The 27,913-nt window shown below is 46.5% G+C and overlaps 1 protein-coding gene and 1 non-coding gene across 2 annotated transcripts in view; both read right to left on the bottom strand.

The window, feature by feature from the left end:
• CLIC6 (chloride intracellular channel 6) overlaps window positions 1-22,941 on the bottom strand; it is a 45,638-nt gene extending 22,697 nt beyond the window's left edge. Inside the window, exon 1 of the mRNA XM_066370264.1 lies at window positions 21,543-22,941. Coding sequence (XP_066226361.1) covers window positions 21,543-22,571 — 1,029 coding nt within the window. The 5' untranslated portion in view covers window positions 22,572-22,941. The remainder of the gene's footprint in view (window positions 1-21,542) is intronic.
• On the bottom strand, window positions 17,209-17,284 carry TRNAA-GGC (transfer RNA alanine (anticodon GGC)). The gene has a single exon. It is a non-coding gene; the product is annotated as a tRNA-Ala (tRNA).
• Window positions 22,942-27,913: the final 4,972 nt, after the last annotated feature.

Consider the following 27,913-nt stretch of genomic DNA (forward strand, 5'->3'; position numbering starts at 1 on the left):
CAGGGGGCAGACTAATGGCCCCCCAAAAATATTCACATCCTACTACTCAGAACCCGTGAATGTGAAACTTCCATGGCATACGAGGACTCGGTGAATGTGGTCAAGGTCATGGATTTGAGGTGGGGAGGCTGTCCTGAACCATCAAGTGGGCCCAATCCGATCATATGCATCTTTACAAGTGGGAACCTCCCCCAGCTCTGGTCAGGAAGACTTGACAAGAGAACAATAGTCAAAGGGTGAACTTTGAAGATGGAGGAAGGAGCCATAAGCCAATGAATGCAGGTGGACAAAGACATGGCTACTCCCCTAGAACCTCCAGAAAGACAAGAAGCCCTGCTTATGACTTATTTTTAGGCCAGTGAGGCTCATGTTGAGCTTCTGACCAACATAACCGTAAGATAATAAATGTGAGCTGTTCTAAGCCACCACGTTTGTGGTCATTCTAACTCTTTTGCTGTTGGCGCCCCTTAGTGGCCCTGAGATGCATGTTCAGATTCATCACCACTTTTACCTCATCCATGCCCAATTACGTTCTGTTTTTCAAATGTCACTAGTTAGTTTTTAGCCCCTATCAGAGGCTAAACCTTCCCAATTTGCCCAGGACTTGGGTTTCCTAAAACCTAGTATTTTCAGTTTTAAAGCCAGGGAAGTCCTGGAAAGACTAGGGCGCGTTGGTCTCCACACCCTTGACTCCCCACTTAGATCCCATGGGAAAACTAGTTGAAGAAGACAATGTCTTTCTGTCCTACGCACTGCAATAACGGAGTCCCAAACACATTTGAGACCTAGGCAGTATGCCTTTGAAAATGAATCTTGAGTTGAGATCAGCAGAGAAAGTGCATACTTTGCTCATGTAGGAAACCACCTAAGTGTCCACTGGAGGAGAAATGCATAAAGAAACTGCGATATATATATGTGTGTGTGTGTGTGTGTGTGTGTGTGTGTGTGTGTGCACAATGGAATATTACTGGGCCACAAAAAAGAAGGAAACTTTGCTATTTGTGACAACTTGGACAGAACTTGAAGGCTTTATGTTCAATGAAATAAGTCAGAGAGAGAAAGACAAATACTCTATGTTTCACTTATATGTGGAATTTAAAAAAACAAAACAAACACAAACAAACTTAAGGCTAAAGAGAACAGATTGGAAATTGTGAGAGGCAGGTACAGGTATTGGGAGGTTGGCAAAATGAGTGACAGGGATCAGAAGCTACAGACTTCCAGTTATTAAATAAATAGTCACGGTCACATAACGTACAGCATGGTGACTATAGTTAGTAACACTGTTTTACATATTTGAAAGTTGCTAAGAGGGTAAACCTTGAAAGTTCTCGTCACAAAAAATAAAAAATTCTGTAACTGTGTATGGTGATAAATGTTAACAAGACATATTGTGGGGATCGTTTTACAACATACACAAACATCAAATCATTATGGTGTGCACCTAAAGCTAATATAATGTTGTATGCCAATTATAACTCAATAAAAAATACAATAAATAAATGAATAAATAGACAAACAAAATTAAATCATCTGGTATACTGAAAAATAGCCACCTTGGGTACTTAGGTAGATTTGTTTTTCTAAATTAAAGTTCGTGGTAGGTCTCATGGATGAAGCATTCATTGAAAATGTCTGCTTCCTGTTCAAGGACAAATGGAACAGAGCTATTTCTAGTCAATTAGGTCATCCATTTCTCCTGCAGTGGTCTTGCTTTAATGGAATTATCTCTGATGGGCTTTTGCAACTTCAACAAGAATAGCAAACAAATGAACAGCTCCCGGCACAAACAGGACTTGTGAAAGAGAGAGGTGACTGCCTAAATCACCACAGGGCCATGGGCCAGATCAGTGGTGGAATGGGATGCAATTTTTTAAACTTTAAGTGCCAATTTAGTAAACTGTACCTCCATGTTTCAGAAGCCTAAACTACATCCATCTGCTCATTATCCCAGATGCTCTGTTTTCTCCTGGCCACTGAGAGTTGAGGCTAAGCCGGCACTTATAAACCGAAACCTCTGGTTTCACAAGCTTTGGGCTCAAATGGCCTATTGTTTTGCATTGGTGAAAGGAGATGAAGAATCAACCAGGAGTAGGACCTAAATCATATTCGGTATAAAACAGGGAAAGTTGGCTTTAAGCTTCAAAAGCAAGAAAATCAGACAAAGTCAGCATCCAAAAAAATTTAAAAAGTGATATTAGCAAAATCATTAAAATTTTAATAGAATTTGAGAAGGTCACTACTCCAACTTTAACAATTAGATTTCATTCTGCATTTCCTTGTAGTTTCTAAATGCTTACAACTTCAGGGGTTTCTAGGCCATGGATAATTAATTTATCCATGACCAAAGACATGTGGCACTGTAGGAAAAACAGCTGTTAGGCTTGCTCCTTGCACTTTGAATGAGCACGGGGCAGAGACACGTGTGTATAGACGACGTAAGGCTACAGGGTGCTCTCCCTGAGGGTGGATGATGAATCGCTTGCCCGCCACTGTGAGAGCTGTTTTGCTGTCATTCACCGGCTGCGGCTGCCGTGAGAAGCAGTTTTCCCTGCCTCTGTGCTTGTCTGCCATTGTGAAAATCTGTGAAATGGGAATGGCCCACCACTTTCCGGCTCCACAGTTTCTCCACCGTCTGCCCAAATCCAGTGGGAACCTGCCTGGCCTCGGCCACCAGCATTACAGGTACCAACCACCTATAGATGTAAGCCTTTTAAACGTAGAGAACTTAGAAGAGTTCCAGCATTACAGAATCATCCCATTTCCCACTCCTAGTTATAGCATAATGTACAGCCTGTCAGCCAGCTCTCTAAACAGATGAAACACCAAGATACCTGGCCAAGGCCAAGGATAATGCCCTGGCTTTAACATAAGGAAGTGCCACATGCTTTGATTGGCAAATATCCCAACTCCCTCCCCACCCTCACTCCCGAGAAATGAAAAGGTGTGTGGGTGAGTGGGTGGGTGGGGTTCATCCAGTTTCAAGATTCCCTAACCCTGACCCTTGCAGATAAGACGGTGAGCCTGAGATCCAGCTCCCATAGCTGTCCACAAACCAGTTGAGAGGCAACCACTCCAAGGCTCCTGTTTCCGAACGAGGCAGTAGTGGTAAGTGGCCAGGAAACCAGTGGCCCTAATTTGTTGCAACTCGTCCTGTGGCCACAGGGATCCCAGGTCAGGGTACCACGTCCCTTCATCTGCCTCACAGAGATGTCCATTAGTTATTCTCAATCCAATCTAGGCACATCCAGTCCCTTAAGAACTGCCTTATTTATTTTGGTTTTATATTAAAGGGAAGAGTGAGGCTTGGAAGCTGAAATGCAATTGTGTAACTGAAACCTGTATAATTTTTTGTTTTGTTTTGTTTTGTTTTGACAGAGAGAGAGAGAGAGAGTCAGAGAGAGGGATAGATAGGGACAGACAGACAGGAATGGAGAGAGATGAGAAGCATCAATCATCAGTTTTTCATTGCAACACCTTAGTTGTTCATTGATTGCTTTCTCATATGTGCCTTGACCATGGGCCTTCAGCAGACCAAGTGACCCCTTGCTCGAGGCAGCAACCTTGGGTCCAAGCTGGTGAGCTTTTGCTCAAACCAGATGAGCCCGCGCTCAAGCTGGCAACCTCAGGGTCTCAAACCTAGGTCCTCCGCATCCCAGTCCAATGTTCTATCCACTGCGCCACCACCTGGTCAGGCAAAACCTGTATAATTTTATGAACCAAAGTCACTACCAGTAAATTCAAAACTGTTTTTTTTAAAAAAAGAATAAAAAGAAAGAAACTGTAATACAAAGATGAGGTAACAAAATATTGCTTTTTGTATAGAATAACTAGATGCCATTTTACAGGAAGGTGTCTGCAGGTAGTTAACTACACAGGGAAAGACTGGTCTACCCTGTGGTCTTTGGAAGAAGAAGGTATGTGAGACTGGGAGTGTACTCATTTATTTGTCGCTGATATCCACACAGCTATGAAAAAAATGTTCAGGGGGATTTAAAGGGGAAGGAAGGGTTCTTGCTGTGTCCCAGGTATTTTTTACCCTAAGGGGGCTACATGTCTTAGCTTGTCCAGTCCATCCTTGGGCTCACCTAAACCAGACCTGCTCTGGCTCTCTGGACCCCATCTCTGTCCAAATTCACACTAACTGGTGATGATAATGATCTGTGGGACCCTGGTCACAGAGACACCCCATCCCCCACAACGAACACCAGGAGAAGAGGGAGCTGAGAGGGACTGGTCTGACACCGTCTCCCCCATCAATCTATTCAAGCAAGGTTGACCTGACAAAATCAGGTACAGGGTAAAAATGGCAAAAAAAAAAAAAAAAAAAATTGAGGCCCTGGCCGGTTGGCTCAGTGGTAGAGCATCGGCCTGGCATGCAGGAGTCCCGGGTTCGATTCCCAGCCAGGGCACACAGGAGAGGCGCCCATCTGCTTCTCCACCCCTCTCCCCCTCCTTCCTCTCTGTCTCTCTCTTCCCCTCCCGCAGCCAAGGCTCCATTGGAGCAAAGTTTGCCCGGGCACTGAGGATGGCTCTGTGGCCTCTGCCTCAGGCGCTAGAGTGGCTATGGTCTCAACAGAGCGACCCCCGGATGAGCAGAGCATCGCCCCCTGGTGGGCATGCCGGGTGGATCCCAGTCAGGCGCATGAAGGAGTCTGTCTGACTGCCTCCCCATTTCTGGCTTCGGAAAAATATACAAAAAAAAAAAAAAAAATTGGGTGCCCCAAACCAGGAACAGAACACCCCATTCTGAAAGAGAAAATTGTGCAAAAATAATAAAGTATTTTTCTGTTATGGATTTGAGATGCTGAATAATGCTTGCTGAATCAGTGAATGAGTACATAAATTAATCACTCAATCAATCAATCAATCAATCACCCTCTAAACACATTCCCCAGCACTGTGAACAGAGAAGCATTCAGTGTCTATGATGGGTCAACATGTCCTCAAGGTTGAGGGGACAGTGACAAAGGTCAGGAGGACAGGTGCATCCCAAGAAAAGTCAGCATCCAGAGTTGCACAAGCTTGACTCTATTCCCGACCTAGTTTGGGGTACTCATATGGAGAACATTCCAAAATCCCATCTACACCCTAGACATCTAGAGCCATAAACTTACTTCACACATCAGTCTCTGTGAATTAAGTTGAATAATTTCAGGGTTGTTGTTTTGTTTTGTTTTTTTGACTGTTTCCACTTTTATTCAGATGCTACGGGTGACGGGGTAGGAACTTAGTCATCCTCTACAAACCATGAAAAGCTTACTCACCTAACTTGCCGTAGGTTTAAAGCTCCGAAAACCCAGGCTACGGATTTTAAAAACTTACATTTCTGAAACATCAGCAACAAACACCTTTTCAGAGGAAGGATATTCTTAATAAGTGGCCCACGTTTCTGGGAAAGATGACGTGAGCTGAATTGATATATTGACTGATTTTTCCCTTGGAAACAAGAGCTAAAGGAACAACAATGAGAGAAATGCCCAACCAACCACAAAATTGGGGGAGGAATGTCCTGCAAAAGGATGACAGAGTTGACATGAAGAGAGATCAGAGATGTGACAGGGAGTGCCAGGCCCTATGGTACGCTTAGCTGATTTCACAATCTCTCTAAGAGACAAGCTACCATCTTTGGGGAGATCCTGACATAGCTGAGGTCAGAATCTGACACCTCTGCTTGAATTGTGGAATTCCCACTCGTGAGCCCCCTCAGAGGCTGAGGGAAGAAACCTGTGTCCATGCATCTAGGAGATGCGCCCCTTAATTAGTTGGACCATCTTTCTTCTCCACCCTCTGGGCAAGCTTCTCCCAGCTCAGCGGCACCTCCTCTCTGCTTCCTCAACTCAGCGCCAAGAAGCAGGAATCCTCAGTGGTCCTGCCCACACCTCTCGGCGAGGTACAGGATGGGGCCATGCGGGGTGTGGCAGGGACAGGCCACCCTGCACCTGGGACAGAGGAGGACCCATGGGGAAGAGAGCGGAAAGCAGCAGGCGCCCTGCCGGACTTCTGTTATTACCACGATTATATATAGTGCAGGAATGACTGCCAAGGCTGGATGGGGCTGCTTGCAGGTAAAAGTCCAGCGATTCCAGCTCTCCCATCCCACGATGGCTATGCAGTGCTGATCATCTACAAGGGTTTCTCCCATTCTTTAACTTTTGTGCAAGGCAAAGAAGTTAAAGGCTAAGGGGACAGGAGACTGACCACCCAACTGGCCATTGTCCCGAGGTCTTCTGCCTTCCTCTTCTGCCCTCTAGTGGAGCAACAAAGAGCCAGCAAGGACAGCAGCAACAGACAAAACCCAGAGCCAGGAATGAGTCCCCTTGCACACTAAGAGTCAAACCCATGCAGCCTCTCTAATGGGAAGGTTGCCGCGCCCCTCACCGCTGCTGTGACTTTGCTGGTATTGTGTATTGATATGACACCAGAGTATCCTGTGACACAAATATGATGCATCGTGCTTCCAGTAAGCCTATAGAGGAAACACGGATCACAAGTGCAGCCAGGCCTAGTTTAGAACAGAAAATATTAGAATTTTTTTCTTAAATGAATAAAAACTTGCACCGATGATAAAACACTTTCTGTGTTGACATTGTCTGCATAGCCAACCACTGGTTTAGGCCGTCCTCCCGAATGGGGTGAACGGGTGCTCACTGTCTGCCTGCGACAACCCACACGGGTTTGTTAGGTTCCCAGAGGGCCTTACGCTCAGTCTCAGAACAGCATTCTCATTATGCCATATCCTCAGGACTTAAGAATAATTTCATCCATTGTTACACCTCGGTCCTGAGAAACATATTTTAGAACTTAAGACTTTGAAACACAGCCCCAAACATTTCAAAGAGCCTAGTAATCCTAAATATATTCCCAACAATGTATAGCTTTGCTCTGCTCGACTGTCATAACAATCCACGCATTAGGAGGTTGGTCACCCTTGACCCACCTAGCTTAATCATTGAACCAAACTGCTTTTAGCTTTAAATTCTGGCCCAAGGCATAGTTACCTGTTCATTGTTACAGTGGGGAGGGGGCAATCACATCACAAGAAATACATGGCGACCAAAATGGAACTTGCTGTTTATCCTCGTGTTTAAAAACTCAGGGCTATTTTTAATCCTTATTTAATAATATGGCCCGATACCAACTGAAGCTTTTACATGGAGATGAAAAGCTTATTTCCTTGTAAAATTCTCACAAGGAATTCATACAACAAAGGAATGTCTTGTTCTGGAAAGGCTGCTTAGCGGCACAGCCGGTTTTTATAGACCCCGGCGGCTTACGTGCCTGAGTGACTGAGAGTACTCCGACAGTGACTCAGAGCGGAAATCACAGACTCCCGAGCCAGAGGCCTGGCCACACGGAGTCCTTCTCCTCGGCCCTGCTCCCCCCTGCGAACCTCTGAGAACAGCTCCACGCCCCTCACTGTGGCCCCTCAGGTTCACTCACCCAGATTTCACCAGCTTTAAGGAGACATAAGCAATGTGTCCCACTCACCTGTTGCTTCAATACAAACTACCCCAAATTTAGCCTCCAGCATCTGTTGTATTCTATCTCGTTATTTCGTTATTTCGTGAGTCAAGGATTTGGACAAGGCTTGAGCAGAGGATCCTTCTGTGCTATGTGGCCTCTCTGAGCCAGGGTCCTGCCCTCTGCTGTGCCCCTCTCTTTGGACGATTGTGCTGTGCACAGTAGATACATAAGTGACGACACAATGTACAAGTATGGGTAAGATAGCAGGTGCAAGCATTGGGTGGTCAATTTTAACAATATATATTTTGCAGCATGTAAATTTTATAATCCCATAAACTCGCTCTGTCTAAGCCAGCAATGCCTCACCCATCCGACTGCATTTCAGACCCAGGCTTTGTCTGAGTGTTGTAATTGAGTGACTATTAAAGTACTGTGCCTGTTGGACGTTATACTTGCCTGTTTCTATGGAGGAGACTACAGTCGGGAATGCAGGTAAAAACCAAAGTGAGACCTAAAGGGCTGGGCTCAGCTGGGATTGTCAGATGGAGCGCCATCAGGCAGCCCCTGCAGCAGTGGCCTCAAGATGGTCGGTGAAATGAAAAGGAGGTTGGGGGACTGGGTGAGAAAGGTAAAGGGATTAAGATGTACAAATGATCAGTTATAAAAACAGTCATAGGAATGTGAAGTACCGCACAAGGAATGTAGTCAATGGTACTGTAATAACTATGGATGGTGTCAGATGGGGACTGGACTTACCAGGATTGTCATTTCATAAGGTATATAAATGTCTAATCACTATGGTGTACACCTGAAACTAATACAGTATTGCATGTCAACTGTAATCTAAATTAATTTTTAATTTTTTTAAAAAGATGGTCAGTGAACAAGGTGGAAACTGCACAGCCCTTAATGAGGACAAGCACATTGCCCCACCCCACAGACTGCGCTGGTCACCAAACCATCAGGAGTCAGCAGATTCAGGGGGAACCAGACCCTGCCTCTCGATGGGAGGATGGAAATGGGTTTGATTTCAGGGTGTTCCAAGTAGATCCCATTCTTTACTAACTTGAGAAAATTACAGCAGTGTCCAAAAGCCACTGAGTCTTTTGTTTTGTTTTTGTTTTGTTTTTGTTTTGAATGCTCAGTGACGGGCAGAGCACCGTCCCTGCAGTGTTAATGACGGCAAATCCCAGTGTCTGGGCAGAGACAGCTCAGCACTGCTTCCTTGTAGCTGTTTATGATGCAAAGAATCAAAGCATGTTGGCTGAATGGCAGTTCACACAAAAGTGTCCCCTCCATATCTGATATCAGAATACCTCTTGAGTTTTCTTGAGCACTGAATTCTCTGTTTGGAGAATTACATGACACAAAGAAGCCATTGAGTGCAACCCAAAACTTCATCCAGTCCAGCCATTTGTGGGAACAGAGCTGAAGGCATCAGCCTGGAGTGCAAACAAAGGGAACAAAGTTGGGGAGAGATTAAGTCTCTCCAAGATTCTTTGAACTTGCTGCCTCAGAGGCCCTGACACTAAAGGCACCAAAAAAGTATTCATTTTCCTCATGTAGGGAGAAAGCCTGGTGTTGCTGGATCTCCAGACCAGTAACCCTTTATCCTGCAAGGCCTTCAGCACCTGAGGGCTGCAGTGTGCTGAGTGTTTATGCATGTGGCACGGCCGTTACCCTAAGGGCCCCATCGGAACCCCTTCTGTGCCCTCACCAAGACAGCAATGACCTCCCTGCCCTGACCCCATACCTCCCCACTCCATGCAGCTAAAGGTGGGCAAAAAGCTTTGGGGGAGCCGCTGCAGGTACATCACAAGGTTCTTTCTACTGGGCCGCAGCACCCGAAGCCCCCAGGAAGGTTCGAAACTGCAAACAGAAAGCCTTGGACAGCACAGGTCCAGGTCCCCTCCTCTCCTACAGCCGCCACCTCTCCACAGCAGCCCATGGGTTCTTGGAGGGGACGGACCTCTCTCGCTTCTCCAGGATGGCCCCACACTCGCACCCTGGGAGACAAGAGGGGCACTGGGCTGGCATCACCCCGGGGCACTTCACTGCTTCTCCTGAGAATAAACGCTGCTTCTCAGTGATGATGAAGAAATAACAGAAAGGCCATGTAAAGTGGCCCAGACCATGGCTCAGGGACTGTACCAGAGTCACACAATCATATGCAATTTTATGTTATTGGGATTTGCTGTACGTAGTACTGCAGATACACTGCTCTGCCTGTTACTGAATATATTTTTTTTAAAAAAACTCCATTGTTTTTAGACACTGCTAAACTTTTCTTAAACCCATTCAAGCTTGGCCTGTGGTGGCACGGTGGATAAAGTGTCAACCTGGAACGCTGAGGTCACTGGTTCAAAACCCTGGGCTTGTCTGGTCAAGGCACATATAAGAAGCAACCAGTGGCCCTGGCCAGTTAGCTCAGTGGCAGAGCGTCGGCCTGGCATGCGGGAGTCCCGGGTTCGATTCCTGGCCAGGGCACACAGGAGAAGCGCCAATCTGCTTCTCCACCCCTCCCCCTCTCCTTCCTCTCTGTCTCTCTCTTCCCCTCCCTCAGCCAAGGCTCCATTGGAACAGTGTTTGCCCGGGCGCTGAGGATGGCTCTGTGGCCTCTGCCTCAGGCACTAGAATGGCTCTGGTTGCAACAGAGCAACGCCCCAGATGGGCAGAGCATCGCCCCCTGGTGGGCATGCCGGGTGGATCCCGGTCGGGCGCATGCGGGAGTCTGTCTGACTGCCTCCCTGTTTCCAACTTCAGAAAAATACAAACAAAAAAAAAAAAAGAAGAAGCAACCAGTGAACAACTAAAATGAAGCAACTCTGAGTTCATACCTCTCATTGCCCTCCTCCTCTCTCTGTAAAATCAATAAAGAAAATTCTTAAAAAAATAAACAGTTCAAGTTGGTAAAGAATGGGATGTATAAATAATATGAACGTTTTGGTATATCCTAAAATCGTATAGTGTGTGGTTTACAGGTGGCTGCAACCCCTTTGACACTCATCCCATCGAGAAGTGGGGTCCAGTTCTCACTGCATCTGCCCGGACTTCCTAATGGCTAGGTGACCAGTGAAGTCTGTGGGGTAGGGTGGCGTGCTTGTCCTCACTAAGGCTGCACAGTTTCCACCTTGTTCACTGACCATCTTGAGGCCACCGTGCTGAAGGCTACGTGAAAAGTGCTCCATCTGACAATCCCAGCTGAGCCCAGCCCTTCAGGCACCCCACCCCACCCTGCCTTGGGCCCCTCAGACCAGCCCCCCCACCAGCTGACCAACGCTGATGACCACTGGGACTCTCTCTTACTTTGGCTTTCATCTACATTCCTGGCTACAGTCTCCTCCATAGAAAGGCACCATGATGTTCAACAGGTTCGGTACTTTAATAGTTGCTCACTACTGCCTGACCTGTGGTGGCGCAGTGGATAAAGTGTCAGCCTGGAACACTGAGGTTGCTGGTTCGAAACCCTGGGCTTGCCTGGTCAAGGCACATACAGGAAGCAACTACTATGAGTTGAGTTGATGTTTTTCACTTCTCTACCCCTCATCCTCTCCCTTCTCTCTAAATATCAATAAATAAAAAATAAAAATAAAAATTAGTTGCTTACTACTGTGCTCAGATGAAAGCCAGGGTCTGGAAATGCAGTCTGACTGATGAGGCATTGTTGGATTAGAGGAAGAGAGTTTATGGAATTATAAAATTTATATTCTTTCAATTTTTTTTTAAAGATTTTATTTATTCATTTTAGAGAAGAGGGAGAAGGGGGGTGGAGCAGGAAGCATCAACTCCCATATGTGCCTTGACCAGCAAGCCCAAGGTTTTGAACCGGCGACCTCAGAGTTCTAGGTCGGCTCTTTATCCACTGCACCACCACAGGTCAGGCCAAAATTTATATTCTAATATATATATAAATGACCGCACAATGCTCGTACCCACTACACTACCCATGCTGTACATTGTGTCATTCACTTATCTGTCTTCTGTGCACAGCACAACCTTCCAAAGATAGGGGGGACACTGCAGAGGGCAGGGCCCTGGCTCAGAGATCTAGAGGCCAAATCTCAGTTGTCACTGGCCATTCCTGCCCTTCTCACCTGTCCCTGGACCTCCTCATGTGCTATTTTAATTGTTTCCTCTGGGTCATTCACTAGACTGAAGGCTCCAGAAAAGCTGTGTTCATCGCCATTGGTCACTGTTGTGACCCAGCCCCACGCACACTGTCTGCTATGTGGCAGGCAATCAATAGATATTTACTTTAAATAGCCACTTGGGTCCACAATACCACTCTGTAACTTGGAAGACAGAAATGCAACCCTTACTTCGCTCCACATTAAAGGACTCGACCTTCATGTGGATGGCCAAGCACAGAAGGGAAGAGAAACAGGGAGCTGAGGGTAGATCCATAAACCTAGTAAAAATCTGGACCAGGAGAATTTTTTAATATGATGATTCCCTGCAGGCCTATATGGGGTCAGACTGTCCCTTGCGGACTGAGTAAGTATATACCAACATGGACTGTGTTTCTCCACAGAGCTGCCCTCCCAGTGGCTCTAAAACCATCTTTCCAAACAATTTTGATGTGTGCATCTTTCAGATCTCCCTCTCGGTCATTAGATGTCAGCTAGGGGTAGGCCTGGCTTCCACCCCTCACTGGACACCTACAAACAGGACCTGTCATCATCCTCCTCTTAAAGTTTTGGTTAATTGTTTTAACAGGATGTAAGCACACACAGCTCTGTGTAGGAGACACAACTTCACAAACAATGTTTTGCTATCCCTCATCACAGGTGATGACTTTTCACAATGGCTTTGATTTGTGAGAATCAAATTCATCCCATAGACAGCAAGCCAGGATTGGAGATGGGGCGGTGTGGGCAGGCGATGTTCCTGCCATCTATGCATTTTAAACTCTGCTTTGAACAGCAATTCTTACAGGATAAAAAAAAGAATTGGACCCTGGAAGGCCATGTGTTTATTAACACAGAACCCGCCAATTGAAAAGAAAGGAAGGTAGGCAAGACTTGAAAGACATTCCCTCAGGACTGACGTTACAGAATATGGAGAGAAACAGAGCATGCAAAAATTCCAGGAAATGAAGGTGACGTTTCCCAGAGTGCCCTCCAGCCTCCGCGCCGTTTCCCCATGAGTCAATTACAAGAAATTACTAAGACTAAAAGGATAAATTACTCCAGTACAAATGATCAAAGCAGTCCCATAAGATGATCTGAAATTCATGTCACAGAGGTTTGATTTTCTTGGTGTAAAAATCAGGAAGAATAAGGCTAAAAGGCAATTAGGGGGAAAAAATGAGCAAAGGACATCAGCAGGCAGCTCACAGAAGAAGAGTCACCAACAGTGTTTAAATATATATTTATATATATATATTTATATATATATATAAATATATATATATATATATAAGGGTACTCAATCGCATGCATACTAAAAAGGATGTGAATTAAATGACAGTAGATGTCATTTTCACCTCGTAGATTCAGAAAGTTGGGGAAGAAAACACGGCACCATATAGTTAGTGTCAGGGAGCACTGTCTGGTATAAACTCTTTGAAGAGGAAATTTAATAAAGGTCATCAAAATCTTAAATATGCATATCCTTTCTCCTAGCAAGCCTATTTACAAGAATTTGGGTTCCATATACGATTGTACATCCTGACGGGGTGCTCACTGCAGCATGTGGACCATGGCAACAAGAGCAAACTACCTAAATGTCCACAGGTGGGGGACTGGCTGTAGAAGACCGTCACGAGAGAACAACATTTCTATCAGAAATGTGAGAGAGCTACAGGTACCAATAGGGAATGATTTCTAAGATATACTGTTAAGAAAGCAAGGTGTAACCCGACATATTTCCAGTGAATTACTTTTTAGGGAGAAAAAAGAGGTGGGTATGGTATCTTTAAAAATATATTCACACTTGGGGTCAAATACAAGGTGATGAAAGATGCTTTGACTTTGGGTGGTAGACATGCAACACAATATACAGACCATATATCATTAAAATATACTTAGAAACTTACATAATCTTATTAACCAATGTCACCCCAATAAATTTAATTTAAAAATATGTTCACGAATACTTTTGCTTTCTCTTTAAAAAGTGGAGTTAATTCTACTCTTCTTGAGGGCTAGACTTGGTGAAAGGAATAAAGCAGGAATGACAGTGTGTGACTTCTGAGATTAGGTTGTAAAAGGTGTTATGGCTTCTTGTCTCTTGGATCCAACTCCGGGGAAAGCCAGACGCTGTGCTGGGAGGACTCTAAGGCAGCCCAATGGAGAAAGGCCAAGCAGCAAGGGATCAAGCCTCCTGTCAACAGACATGTGAGCCAGCCACCTTGGAAACTGGCCCTCCAGCCCCAAACAATCCTTGATGAGACCACAGCCCTGCCAACATCTGCAGAGTGACCTCATGAGCCAGAACTACCCAACAAAGCTGCTCCCAAATTCCTGACACAAGAAAACTGAGTAATTAATGCTGGCTGTTTCCAAAATGCTAAGTCTTAAAGGTAATTTGTTACATGACAATAGGTCATTAACACAGTGAGGATATTTACATATATGTTTAAATATTCACAGATTACGTCCAGGAAGATAGTTAATGATTTTAGGCAGAAAAACTGACAGACTGGGCATCAGGGATAGAAAAAGGCTTGCTGTTCATTGTAGTGTATGTTTTGTTTGTTTGTTTTGTATTTTTCTGAAGTGAGAAGTGTGGGGGGGCAGACAGACAGACTCCCGCATGTGCCTGACTGGGATCCACCTGGCATGCCCACCAGGGGGAGATGCTTGGCCCCTCTGGGGCATCGCTCCGCTGGAATCAGCGCCATTCTAGCACCTGAGGCAGAGACCATGGAGCTGTCCTGAGAGCCAGGGCCAACTTTGCTCCAATGGAGCCTTGGCTGCGGGAGGGGAAGAGAAACATAAAGGAGAGGGGGAAGGGTGGAGAAGCAGATGGGCGCTTCTCCTGTGTGTCCTGGCTGGGAATCCAACCTGGGACTTCCACATGCTGGGTTGATGCTCTACTACTGAGCCAACCGGCCAAGGTTGTGTAGTGTATGTTTTTATATTTATAAATGTTTTATTATCCTAATGTATTATTTTTTTGAAGAAAAAATCAGTAAGAAGAACATTTCACAAAAGAATTCCATGGACTATGAGAATGAGTGACCAAATTGTGTATGATTATGTTTAATCTATATTTTATTTCAACCTTACCTAAGTTAAGATTATTGATTTAGCAGGCAAAAAAAAAAAAAAAAAATCCAACTAATTATGTAAGATGCTTAGAGCCTCCAATATTTCTCATGGTGATAAACACGGCTGATTCTTTATTCAAAAACCATTTCTCTTTTGCTTTGCTAATAAAGCTCCAACATTGTGCTGAAAGCAATGTATCTAACCCCAGATACCCTAGATAATGAATCAAAGTAGGTTTAAGCTGGGAGTTGGCAAACTTTTCTAAGGGGCCTGATAGGAAATATTTTGAACCTTGTTGACTCTGGCTAAAGATGAAACTGAACACTCACTATCTCCCTAGTTCCCTATAACATGGAGAAAATAGCTCCCCCAGCATACCCAGACACAGAGCCCAGTTTATGAATCACCACTGTCCAAAAAGGAGCAGAGAACATTAATGATGGAAGAGGCAAGGTTTAGGGGATTTACACGCTTGCCTCCCCAACTCTCAGAGAAAAGTTTTCTTTGCCAAATATCACAAGAGCTCAGAGAATGGCTAGAGCAAAGTCAGCCTATTTTAGAAAATCATGAAGAATCTGTGCTAGGCATTAGCAAAGGGTCCCACGCAGTGTCTCCCCAACACAATTAAATCAATAACTATTTAGTGACTACCAGTGTATCTGCAGGTCCAACTGCTGCGTACTCTCCCAGCCTCCTACTCCCCTCGCTCCCACCTTCCCTTCCCATCAGCTCTAACCGGGTCCCTGTTCTGAGCTGCACCCTGTGCTGGGGCAGGAGAACAATCATACAAGCTATGTGGTCGCTGCTACTGCAAGCTCTCAGCACAGTGATCATGTTCCTGCTCTCGATAGAATAATCCCTGTCCTCTGTGCTGCGTGGTTAAGCTTGGTGAGCACAGGGACCCTGTCAGTCTTGCCTGACACTGTGTCCCCAGACTCTAACACAGTGCCTGACACACAGTAGGTGATAAACCCACCACATGTGCTGAATTAGCAGATTAATCTGTAGCACTATGATCCACTGGAACCTGAAGCATAGATCGGAGCTTTGGATTTTACACATACCTTCAAGTTCTAGGTACTATTTTTCTGTGTATCAGAAACAAAAGGGTAAAATGATATGCTTAAAAGACCCAGTCTGGTGTTTCTGAAGGTTTCTTCAGATGCTCAAGTAGGTGGCATGTCTGAGTGGACCATATGGAGAAGAGGGGGCCATGCGAAACCAAGGATATAAAGGGGACCCGCTGTGAGGGGGAGGAGGAGCTCGTGCTGAAGGCAAGCACAATGGCTCGCTCACCCCCTTCAGAACAGAGCACACGGCCCCACAGCCCTGACAGGGACACAGTGAAGGAACCACAAGTCCCCATAGCCCCGTGGGTTCCAATGACTGTAGCCTGCTGCCCAATGTCTTCATGGCCTTTCACATGGGACACTGGACCAGGACAGTCGGGGACAGGTTTTGTGTCCAGCTGCTCACTAGCTGAGTCACTCTGACCCAGTCATCACCAGAAACCCCTGACTGAGGGCCAACCAGAAGCCCACTGCCACGCTGGGCGGAAAGGATGCCGTGTGGTCTCACCCCGTATGCACATGCTATGCGTGCACATGTGTGAAAGAGCTGGGTACAACGTGTTATTCTACCTCAGTTTCCACTCCAACTAACCCTTGACACATTTCATACGTGTAATGTGTGAGTCATCTGTAAAGACGCTTGGAAAACAAATGACAAGAAGTATCATTTTGAGGGGAGAATTAGAGCCACAGAAATGCCTTTTTGCTCATGTCCCTTCAGAATACAGAGTCCACACATAGTTAGGAAAATAACACCTCCCTTTCAAGCTCCTCGGAGGCCAAGCCCCAAAGAACAAGTCTCAACATGCATGCTCTCTCCCAGTGAAATGTGCGAGGGAACCACAGCCTACTTGTCTACCAGAAGTCAATCACATTCCTGCCAAAAGGTGGGTGGTGTGACAAAGCTTGGATGTTTTGACTGATTGGTTGCGGGAGGCATTTCTGGGTGACAAATATCAAAGACCATGCCTTTCTTGAGTTTTGCTTGTCCCTCGGCTTCACCTCTCTGCAGAACCCAAGGGCAATACCAACTTTCCAAGCTCAGCAGTAGCTCTATTACTAAGAGTTAAATGTATGGTGTCTAAAATATAACTTGAAATATTCTTAGACTCTGGCCCAGGATTATTCACTGGTCAAACTGAGTTTTGGGGGGGGGTTTTGTTTTTTGGGTTTTTTTGTATTTTTCCGAAGCTGGAAACAGGGAGGCAGTCAGACTCCCGCATGCGCCCGACCAGGATCCACCTGGCATGACCACCAGGGGGCGATGCTCTGCCCATCCAGGGGGTCGCTCCGCTGCAACCAGAGCCACTCTAGCGCCTGGGGCAGAGGCCAAGGAGCCATCCCCAGCGCCCGGGCCATCTTTGCTCCGATGGAGCCTCGGCTGCAGGAGGGGAAGAGAGAGACAGAGAGGAAGGAGAGGGGGAGGGGTGGAGAAGCAGATGGGCGCTTCTCCTGTGTGCCCTGGCTGGGAATCGAACCCAGGACTTCCGCATGCCAGGCCGACGCTCTACCACTGAGCCAACCAGCCAGGGCCCACACTGAGTTTTTTTAAGCCATGAAAAATTTACCAAGAGATTCATATCTCAGGCTATCCTACCCTTAGACCCTGCCTCATAGTGTACAATACACACTAGATTATAAGAACCACACCTGTAAATGAGACCTCCTTAGTGACCAAATCCCCACAGTCCTTACTTCATTCTCTGTTGTTAGCATTTTTGTCAGTAGTTGCTATTATGCTGGTATGTTATTATATGTTATCGTTTATTGCTACGAGTAAAGAATAAAAGACTTAGCCCTGGCCGGTTGGCTCAGCCGTAGAGTGTCGGCCTGGCATGTGGAAGTCCCACGTTCAATTCCCAGTCAGGGCACATAGGAGAAGCAACCATCAGTTTCTACACCCCTCCACCCCCATCTCTCTCTCTCTCTCTCTTTCTCTCTCTCTCTCTCTTTCTCTCTCTTCTCCTCCCACAGCCATGACTCAAATGGTTTGAGCAAAGTTGGCCACAGGTGCTGAGGACGGCTCCATGGCCTTGGCTTAGGTGCTAAAGTAGCTCAGTTGCTGAGCAACAGAGCCACAGCCCAGACAAGCAGAACATTGCCTGGTAGAGGCTTGCTGGGTGGGTCCTGGTCAGTCAGGGTACATGCAGGAGTTTTTCTCTGCCTCCCTACCTCTCACTTAATAAGAAGAAGAAAAAGAAGAAGGAGAAAGAGGAGAAGAAGGAGGAGAAGGAAAAGGAGGAGGAGGAGGAGGAGGAGGAGGAGGAGGAGGAGGAGAAGGAAAAAGAGAAGGAGAAGGAGAAGAAGAAGAAAAGACTCTCATTAAATATATTGCCAGGTCACCCTATAATTTGATCACACAGTAACACTTCTTTGAGAAAACAAAATTAAAAATTAGCACAATCAGCAATTAATTTGCTGTGCAATAATTCAAGGAGGCTCTCCTTGGCCTGTTCTATACATTCTTGGTTCTTTTATGTCCAAGAATACATTCTCACATACTTACAGGATAAAACAAATAACAATAAGATGTCAATTCTCACTAAGATGGGGAATATCAACCATCAGGTGGTTAAAATTACAAGCAGATTTTATTATTACATATTACTGGATCGTATGTCACTACTCGGTGGTATATTTGGAACCCATACATTTATTTTTTAAAATAGAAAAAATGTCAAAGTTAAAAGTTCACAAATAGGATAAGTGGAAATTACTCTCAGACTGTGTTTACTAGGCTGGCAGAGGAAGGCCAGGGCAATGTTTGGAAGAACACTGAGACATTCTCCCTTAAGAACAGTTCTGTGAATCCCACACTTCAGCAATGGCATAGAAAACTCACCCTGACACACCTGCCTGGACCTGGCAACAAAACCCAGGAGGTCAGGTGTCCTATCTGGAATAGAGAGTCCAAATAAAATGGATCCGAAAGAAGGAACCTGGAAAAGGCTAAATCTGGCAAAGAAATCGTATTCTGAACTAATTTAAGGACTTCAAGTATTACAAACTCAAAAAGCATAGCAGTCTAATGGGGTTTTGCTTTTTTTTGTTTTTGCTTTTGGGGGGCTTTGTTTGTTTATTTGTTTGTTTTGCTCTGGTGCCTTTTGTTTTGTTTTTAAAGAGAATGATTTGTAGGATAAGAAGAAAGTGAGAGGCTTTAGCCATTCTATGAGACACATCTAAAGTAACTCCCAGAAGTTGGATCAGTTACTTGAAAATAAATCTTACTGTTTGGAGATTTGTTTGTTTCCTTAAAGGAGAAAAAATAACCAATCAATGGATCATAGGCCAATCATCAGAGTAAAACCTCTGGATGTGCCCCCTGCCTCTATCTATACAAACTACTCTGGAGCAAAATGTGGGAAAACAAATTCTTTTTACTTTTCATTAATTTCTTATCCCCAGAGAACCAAGGTAATTAGGTACCTGGAGGGATTTGCCCTAAAAAAAAAAAAAGGCAAAACAAAACAGAACATTAAAAAACCAAGAGTAAAATGGCAAGGGTGAAATAGGGAGGGATTGTTTCTGCGCAAAACCAATGCAAGTTTATGAGAGTTAACAGATGCCACACTAAGAACTCCCACTCACACTACATTTATTATGTTTATTTCAAGTCAGGTACTGTTCTAAGTGCATTATTTAATTCTTAAATCCCTCACTGGGTAGGCACTATTATTGTTCCCATTTAATCCATAAGAAATAATGGCACAGAAAGGTCAACTAACTTGCCCAAGGTCACAAAGCAAGAAAGTAGCAGAGCCAGGATGGGATCCCAAACACCCACAAACTCTAAGGTCCATGCTGTTGATCGCCACAGTCTACTACGCCCTCATGCAAGCAGCCACCCATTCAAACCTGCATCATGTTCCAGACCTGTGCTCTACACCAGAAATGTGGGATGAATGTCACACAGTCAGGGGAGGAGAAAGAACATGTAGAGGGTGGTGTCGTGTGAGTGAAACTACAATAGAGGGACACCCACCCCAGAGTGGCATTGAAAAAGACTAGCCAGAGGAGCCTCTACCTGCTCTGAATCTTGGACTCACAGATAAGTGAGCAGGGGGCAAGGACAGACGAGAAGGGGAATGTCAAAACTGCAAGGCAGAAAAAATGTGTTCTCTCAAAGAACAGTAAGTAGCTCAGTACAGTTGGCATGGCAGTACCATGGGTGACAAAGGGTGAGGGTATTGAGGCGATGCCAAGGAGACACAAATAACATCATGAAGGGCCTTGTGGCCTGGCTAAGGAGTGTGGATTTAACTGGAATTCTGCAATAAACAACTGAGAAACTTTACACTAAGAAACAAAATGGTCAGATCTTTTTTTCCTAGGTCACTGTCTATCACCAAGGGACTTGCTTGGAGAGGGCCATGAACAGAAGCAGAAAGACTCACTGGAAAGCTGTTAACTGTATTTCAAAACTCTATCAAGAGTCTGGAACCATGCAGCCATGTGTGGCCATGCACCGAGAGCAGCGGCAATTTCTTAAACCAAAGAGCAGACGCGGGGCATCCACAGCAGCACCCTGACCCAGCTCTCCCCTCCCCTGACCTTCCTGCAGATGTCCGGCTCCCAGTGGCCTTCCTAGGGGTTGTGCCATCAGGTTATGTCTTGATACAAAATCTTCCAATGTCCCCTGGTCTTAAAAATGCTCAACCAGCACTTTTACTGAAGAAAAAACAAGCATGTGCCCTTTATTCCATAACCCCTGTGCCACTCAAACAACTGTTGAAATTCTGATGTTAATCATTTTGAAAATGTTTCTTTTTCTTTCTTCCTTTCTTTTTTTTTTTTTAAAGAGAATTTGCTTACACTTTGGTCAAGGTATTTGAGGTCATGACTGGCTTCCATAAGCCTAAAGTATCTTGGAAGAATTATGATTCAACATGCAATGTGCATACTTGACCTTATTATTCATGGCTTTCTCAGTCTGGCCAAAGGTCTTTTTGCTAAGGGTTTTATTTTTTTAACAAAGGTCCTTGTGTGAGCTGCAGCTAGACTTTGTCCCTTATTTTTGATGCCTTGTGAAAATGCCTATTTAAACCCCAAATGTCTTTAGTTGTGCCTTCTAACAGATCTTGAACAAAATCGTTGCTCTCTTCCCCGCCTGAAGTGAGGCTGAAAATATTACATCAAGGCAGACGCTGTGGAAGCCACCAGCATCCAGTATTCTTCCAAAGCAAATGTTAAATTGTTCGATAGCTATCATAATTGAAACAAAATTCTACTTTCCTCGCAAACATACCTCATGGATTCTAAATGGGATACCTTGTTGGAGCAGATGACGTTGGCCAGCAGCTCTGGGCCTCTGAGAGGGCAGTGCTGAATATGTCTAGCATTACAACCTACCTGTATGCATTTTTTTTTTTTTTCACTTCAAGTATCAGAGCTTCCTTCAGAAATTTGGCTTGTCACTTTCTTTTCTTTTTCTTTTTCTTTTCTTTTTTTAAGTTCATTCTTAAATAACCTCCTGACTAGAGAAGGTGCCAGTTAGGATTTTTAGGACAAAGGACAGTGGGAATGCTGGCCCTGCATCCTGACCTCCCACCACCTCCACCCCAACTTCCAAAACAGCATATCTCCCCCCCCCCCCAAAAAAAAAAAAAACCCCGCTCTTTAACTCTTCTCGATGGAAGCCAGGCTGTCCCGCCTCCCTCCCACGGATAAAAGCGCAGGATAACAATCAGGACGCTGAGAACAGGGTCCTTGATCATCCATCCCTCACAGACCTGCGAGGACCAACACTCAGAATGGAAGGAACTTCGTAAGAGTTGGGGAAAGAGACCTTTACCTTCACGAAGAGGGTGATGTCAGGCTCCTGACCCGGAGCCCCCTCCTCGGACGCCTCGCAGTCCTCCCCACGGCCATTCACACTCGCCGTCTGGTCGGCACCTCGGGCGCTGAGCTCCTCCGCTAGGTGGTTGCCGAGTTCCGCGCCCACCGTGGGCGCAATCACCTCCGGATCCGAGCTGCCATCGCGGGCACCCTCTTCGCCTGACCCATCCGGGCAGCGCTCTGGCTTCTCCTCCTCTGCTTCCTTCAGCTCTCCCTGGAGCCCCTCCTGGCCCCCGTCCTCGCAAGCATCTGCCCTCGCGTCCCCGGGGGTGGCTCCCTCTAGTTCCTGTGTCCCCGGGGACCCAGCCTCTTGCGCAGCTCCTACCTCCGCTCCCTGGAGCTCCGCTACAAGCTCCCCGCAGACGCAGCCCCCACTCCCTGCCGCGGCAGCCTCAACCGACTCCATCTGAAGGTGGGGGTCGCGGTCCCCTCCGTCCCAGGGCTCCCGTTCGGCCTCCATGCCGGCCCCCGGGGCGCTGCTTCCCGCTTCCTCCGGCCCACGCTCTGCCGCCTCCTCTGTCCCAGGGGCCGCAGGATCCCCGAGTTTCCCCGGAGCCTCCTCCGGGGCCTCGTCCTGCGCGCCGCGTCCGGGACTTGCCTCCTCCACCTGCTCCGCGCTGCTTGCCTCCTCTCCTCCCCCAGGCACCCGCACGCCCTCCGGGGCGCCCCCCTGAGCCTCCGCCTCGCCTTGCGTTCCACTCGCTCCCGACGCCTCGGGCCCCGGGTCACTGCCCGCGATGGGCACCACGTCGCCCGCGCGCCCTCCGTCTAGCCCCGCGTCCTCCCCCTCCTTCACAGCGGCCGTAGCGGCTGCGCCCACCCCCTTGCCCCTCGGCGTCTCCGTGGCGCCCTCGCTCGCCTTCTCCTCTTTCGCATCCGGGCCGACAGCCTCCGTCTCTCCCGGTCTCTCCGCCTGGAGTGCCAGGCCCTCCAGCGGTCCCTGGGGACCCGGGGCGCCCCCCTCTGACTCTGTGGCCTCGGCCATGGCTGCAGATCCCTGTCCTTGGCCCAAGACCCTTTCTTGAGGCTGCTGAGAGGGCAGGTGGCGCCGGGTGAGGGGCGCAGGGCCGAGGGCCACTGCCCTCTCCGAGAGGATGTTCCGTTCCGGGCTTGGCAGCTGCGGGGTGGTGCACGAGGCTCACGGGGAGAAATCCTCGCGGCCCAAGACACTGCACCCCTTCTCTTGGGGTTAAGGCCCCTGGATTCTTCCTCTACTTTAGTGCTTCTCCCTGGTTCCGGGTCAGCTTCCCACCCGGTCCCTAATTTTGACGGCGGTTCTCTGGACGCTCCTTCCGCTTTGCCGCTGCACCTTTGAGTGCCTGGCCCGCGGTCCTGAAGTTGACCAGAACTCCTTAGTGCCAACTCCATCCTCTGGGGCTTGGGCGGGGTTTGCTCCCCCCACGTCTGCCTTGTTTGGGTGACCTGGGAGCTTGGCCAATGACAGCCTTTCTCGTGAGTCTTGTGAATGTCAGTGAAAAGATCCTGGTTCTACTGGCCATTCGGGTGTTTTATGGAACAGCTTTAAATTCCAGAGACATTTAAAACAATCCCCCCAAACACAAACCCTACACCCGTGTATCTAATCCCCACTTTGCCCCAGGAGCCAAGCAGTAAGCTTGTCAGTTGGTTTCTACCTGCAGAATCCCCTGTCCTGCCTCCATGTCCAAGAGCAAGGTTGGTAAATCCTGGAAGGAAAAAAAAGAAAAGAGGCCACACTATCCCCTTCCAACTTTGCAGGCCCCCCTGAGAAGTGCCAGAGGACCCAGGTATAGAAGCAGGAGGAGCCAGCTGAGCCGCTCTGACCAGAGATGAGCTCTGCTGTGCATGACAGGCCCCTCTTCCCTCACGACAAGCACCCTGAGGATCCTGCCCTGGGAGAAGGTTCTCCCCATCCTCTCCCTGGGCTCTGAACACTAAGATTAATCTGTATATCTTGCAGGTTCCCCTAGATCTTCTAAAACCTTGACTAATGCTTCTGCCTCAAATTGTGTGTTAAGAGCTGAAAAGATGAAAATACAGTATTTAAATGGGGGGAGCTGTGGAAATCACTAGGGTAAGAATATTCCAGGATCATAAACTGGACACCTTTTCCCTAAAAGTGGAAGTTTTGATGAAAATCATGTAGAAAGTTTGTTATGAACCAGGCTGGGTCACGTGGGTTTCTGTGAAGAACTGGTTGCTCAGGATGGCCCAATAAGAACGTGGCAGAGGAGGCGTCCCAACTGCAGCTGTCAGGCTCTGAGCTGCATTGATGCTGCCCTGAGACAGCTATTATCACAAAGGTCAAGGGCATCTTTCTTATAGCTCAGACTCACACATTTGGCCAATCACCAGGATGTCTCCTAATTCCTGCTGCTCATCACAGATGGGTGACGAGACTGGAGCTCACTGTTGCCGTGAGACATACTATACCTTTCTCCAAGTCTGGGAGCTACCTGGGAAGGAACCAGCCAGAATTCTCTTAACTATAAAGCAGTGTCTACTCAAAGCAAGAGCACGGCACTCGCACACTTGAGCTAGACAGGCACATCAAACACAGTTTCTGCTCGCAGAAGCTCTGGTCACCTGGCAAAGGAGTCCTGCTGTATTCAAAAGTCGAAAAGACAGCCTTATTTTTTTTCTTTCTTTTAAATTTTTATTTATTGATTTTAGCGAGAGCGAAAGAGAGAGGAACATTGATCTGTTCCTGTATGTTCCCTGACCAGGGATCAAACCAGCAACCTCTGCACTTCGGGACAATGCTCCAACCAACCAAGCTATCCGGCCAGAGCAGCTTTATTTCTTAAGGGATGAGACCAGAGCCTTCAGCTCCAAACAGCAAACACAAGACAGAATTGCAGTCCCTTATGCAAACCTCCTGAGGCCAGATGTGTTTCAGAAAAAGAATTCTTGGAAAGACAACAGAGTGATTATAGTGTATGTTATGTAACACTGTGCACCAAGCTGTGATCAAACACACTAATAGTCCTGCAGTGCCACAGATGCCTAGTAGGTGGGACATGTAAAAAATAAACATAGCTTTGGCGTCCCCAGTTCAAGTTCACCACTAAATCGGTCCTCGTCAGTCTGGTTTAGCTTCCAGACAAGTTCCCCAGAAAACTTAGTTTTCAGAGCTTTTTGGATTTCCGAATGTGTATCCTTGACCCACTGACAGGCTCTAGGTTTGTTTGCACTGCTTGGAAACATCCGAGATTTGTTATATCTGTCAATTTGTTCCTAATAGCAAACCAACAGTCTCCAACACTCTGCTTTCACAAAGGCACCTACGTAAGTGGGTAACAACATTTGATAAACTTTAACTCAGGCAAAGGTGATAGAAATGTCCTGGTTATAGGAAGGTTGGCATCTCTGGAAAATCTTCCTTTTGAATCAAGCCAAGAGATGATTTACTAATGAATGCAGACTTGGTACAGTCTGCTGTCTGGCTGAGAGCTGGCCCCGGGTAGTGTCCATACAAAGAACAACACTAATCAAGTCTATTCTGTCCTGGCAACTGAGCTTGCATCTCACATCAGGTTGTTTTATTCTATAGGATTTGGATACATCCTTTTATACTGTTTGGGTCCATTTACTCAGAATTGACCCTGGCTCTCAAAAAAACACCACTCCATCTAGAATATAAAAAGCAGAATCTTTTTCTTTTCAATGATAGTCTTAGGAAACAACGTTTAATTTTGTATCATATCATTCTGCAAATTTTTTTTGGTTTCTTGTAATTAAACAAAATGTGTGACATTAAAATGATTGTAGGCTCAAAGCTGAAAAGAGGGAAGACAGAAAATAACAAAAGAGCCCTTCCCAGTTCATAGTGATATATGATGGAATATATAATATATATCACATTCTTTTATCCATTTATCCATCAAAGGACACTTAAGTTGTTTCCCTATTTTGATTAGTGTGAATAATGCTGCAATGAACATCGATAAGCATCCTATTTTAAAACATAACTCCACTCTCTGTTATCCTTTTCTGCCTTATATATCCCTATAGCAGTTATTTCCATATGGCATAGAATATATTTTGTGTACTCATTATCTGTCTCACTCATCCCACTCCATGAGGGTGGCAGTTCTGTGAAGGCTGGGGTTTTTGTCTGTCACGGCCTAGAGCAGGACTGGGCACAGAGTAGTAGCTCAGTCAACATGCACTGAATGAATGAATACATGCATGCTTTCATATGCATATGGACCAGCCTGAACCAGTTTTCAAAAATGTTTTTTCTCGGTTGGTTTTATACTTTGTGAGGGGGACAAGATAATGTCACAAAACACGCTAGCCACGGGAATTCTTATCTACTGACTTCAGATAAATACTTTGGCGAACACTCTTTAATTATTAGCAAAGGCCAAGTCAGTTCACATCAAGAAACACAAAGGAAATACCAAATAAATAGAATTGGGAAGGTCACCATGGAGTCACTTAGAAATTTGCACACGGTGAACTGGGCAGCCAGCACCAGATTAGCAATGTAAGTACCAAAGAGGGTTACACAGAGGTGACAGATTCAAGGACGGGAGGCAAGCAAAGTGCTGGTTAATTAAGCGCCCTTAGTAATTAGAGTTTTGCTGCCACATATCATGAGGAATCGGGGATTACAAAGAAAACCTTGGGGATTTACAAAATAAACAATGTAAAGGGCCATTGTTTGGGCTGGTTTTGCAGAATGAATGGACTAATTTCTGCAGAGATCCCCCCTTCTCTGCAGGTCCCTCATCCCAGCAGCACCCTGGGGATTACCGCGAGTCTATACCATGCAGATCCCTGTTGATGGCTGAACAAAAGTCCCTTTCTGCCCCGTCTGCTTTCTTTTCCAACAGGCCATCTTCTTCTCCTAAGAGTGGCCCCAAAGCTGCCTTACTGTGCCTGGTTTTACTCAGTTCCCTGAACAGGTACATATATTTCAGGACACAGGAGGCTATGGCTGCCTGAAAGAGGAGGCAGGGACAGGAGCACAGGTATAGAAAACATGGCACGGGCCAATGCGAAGAATGTCGTGGGAAAACAGGTGGGCTTTCAGGTCATATTGCCTAATTTAAATCCCACAGTATCTTGTGTTAACCACGTGATCTTGATGAAGTTTGTCCTCTAGAATAGCAAGACCATCACAACGGGGCCCCTGTCGCCATAAGTTTTGAATTAGAATGTACTAATCCTATGCAGCACCACATTTGTTGATGTTAACATTACGACCTCACTGTTAGGGTTGTCCCAGAGAACAGAGCTGTCATATCTTGACAGGAGCGACAGGGAGAGCTGGGGTGATGCTTTGTCTCACTTAGCCCATGACAGTCCTAGGTTACACCTGTCGTCTTCACAGTATTATCATAAGAGCATCCCCTGTCACTCTTGAAAGTGTCCTAGTTTGGACAATGAATTACTGTCACCCTCCTATGAAGTCATCGAGCTCGTGAGAGAGTTTCCCGTTTTCTTCCCACATGGTCTTGCTCTATTCTCAAAACCAACTAGATTTTAAATGACTATTTGTTGGATTGTGGAAGAGATGTTTTAGAAAGAGAAGAAGAGGCCCTGGCTGGTTGGCTCAGTGGTAGAGCATTGGCTCGGTGTGTGGAAGTCCCAGGTCCGATTACCGGCCAGAGCACACTGGAAAAGCACCCATCTGCTTCTCCACCCTTTCCCCTCTCCTTTCTTTCTATCTCTCTCTTCCCCTCCTGGAGCCAAGGCTCCATGGGAGCAAAGTTGGCCCGGGCACTGAGGATGGCTCCATGGCCTCTGCCTCAGGTGCTAGAATGGCTCCGATTGCAGCAGAGCAACGCCCCAGAGAGGCCGAGCATCGCCTTCTGGTGGGCATGCCGGGTGGATCCCAGTTGGGCACATGTGGGAGCCTGTCTGTCTGCTACCCCTCCCTTCTCACTTTGGAAAAATACACACACACACAAAAAAAAAAAAAAAAAAAAAAACAGAGAAGAAGAGGGAGAGGGAGGGATGGGGGAGGAAGAAGAGAAGCCTCTAAAATTCTATCACCCACCACTTCCTGGAAGCCCTTCTGGAAGGGTTGCCTATAATCTGGAAGGGAACAAGTGCTGTGGGCCTCAGCCATCACATGATTGGCCCCGGGGGATGGAGCTAGAAGGGTGTGTGTCCCTTACACCACGCTGGCTTCTGGGCTCTCTAGAATGCAGTTTGAGCCTCTTCCTCAGCCTGACACCAGAGCAGCAGAGACAATCCTGCTGGAGACAGAAGCAATGCTGAGACCAAAGGTCCACTTTATTATTTTTTTTTATTTTTTATTGATTTTAATTTGTTGTGCTTACATAGATTCAAGTGTCCCACCAAATATATCTCTCTCCCCCCCAATCCCGTAAT

The sequence above is a fragment of the Saccopteryx leptura genome, chromosome 2 (genome assembly GCF_036850995.1).
Source record: "Saccopteryx leptura isolate mSacLep1 chromosome 2, mSacLep1_pri_phased_curated, whole genome shotgun sequence".
In the NCBI taxonomy this organism is placed as follows: domain Eukaryota; kingdom Metazoa; phylum Chordata; class Mammalia; order Chiroptera; family Emballonuridae; genus Saccopteryx; species Saccopteryx leptura.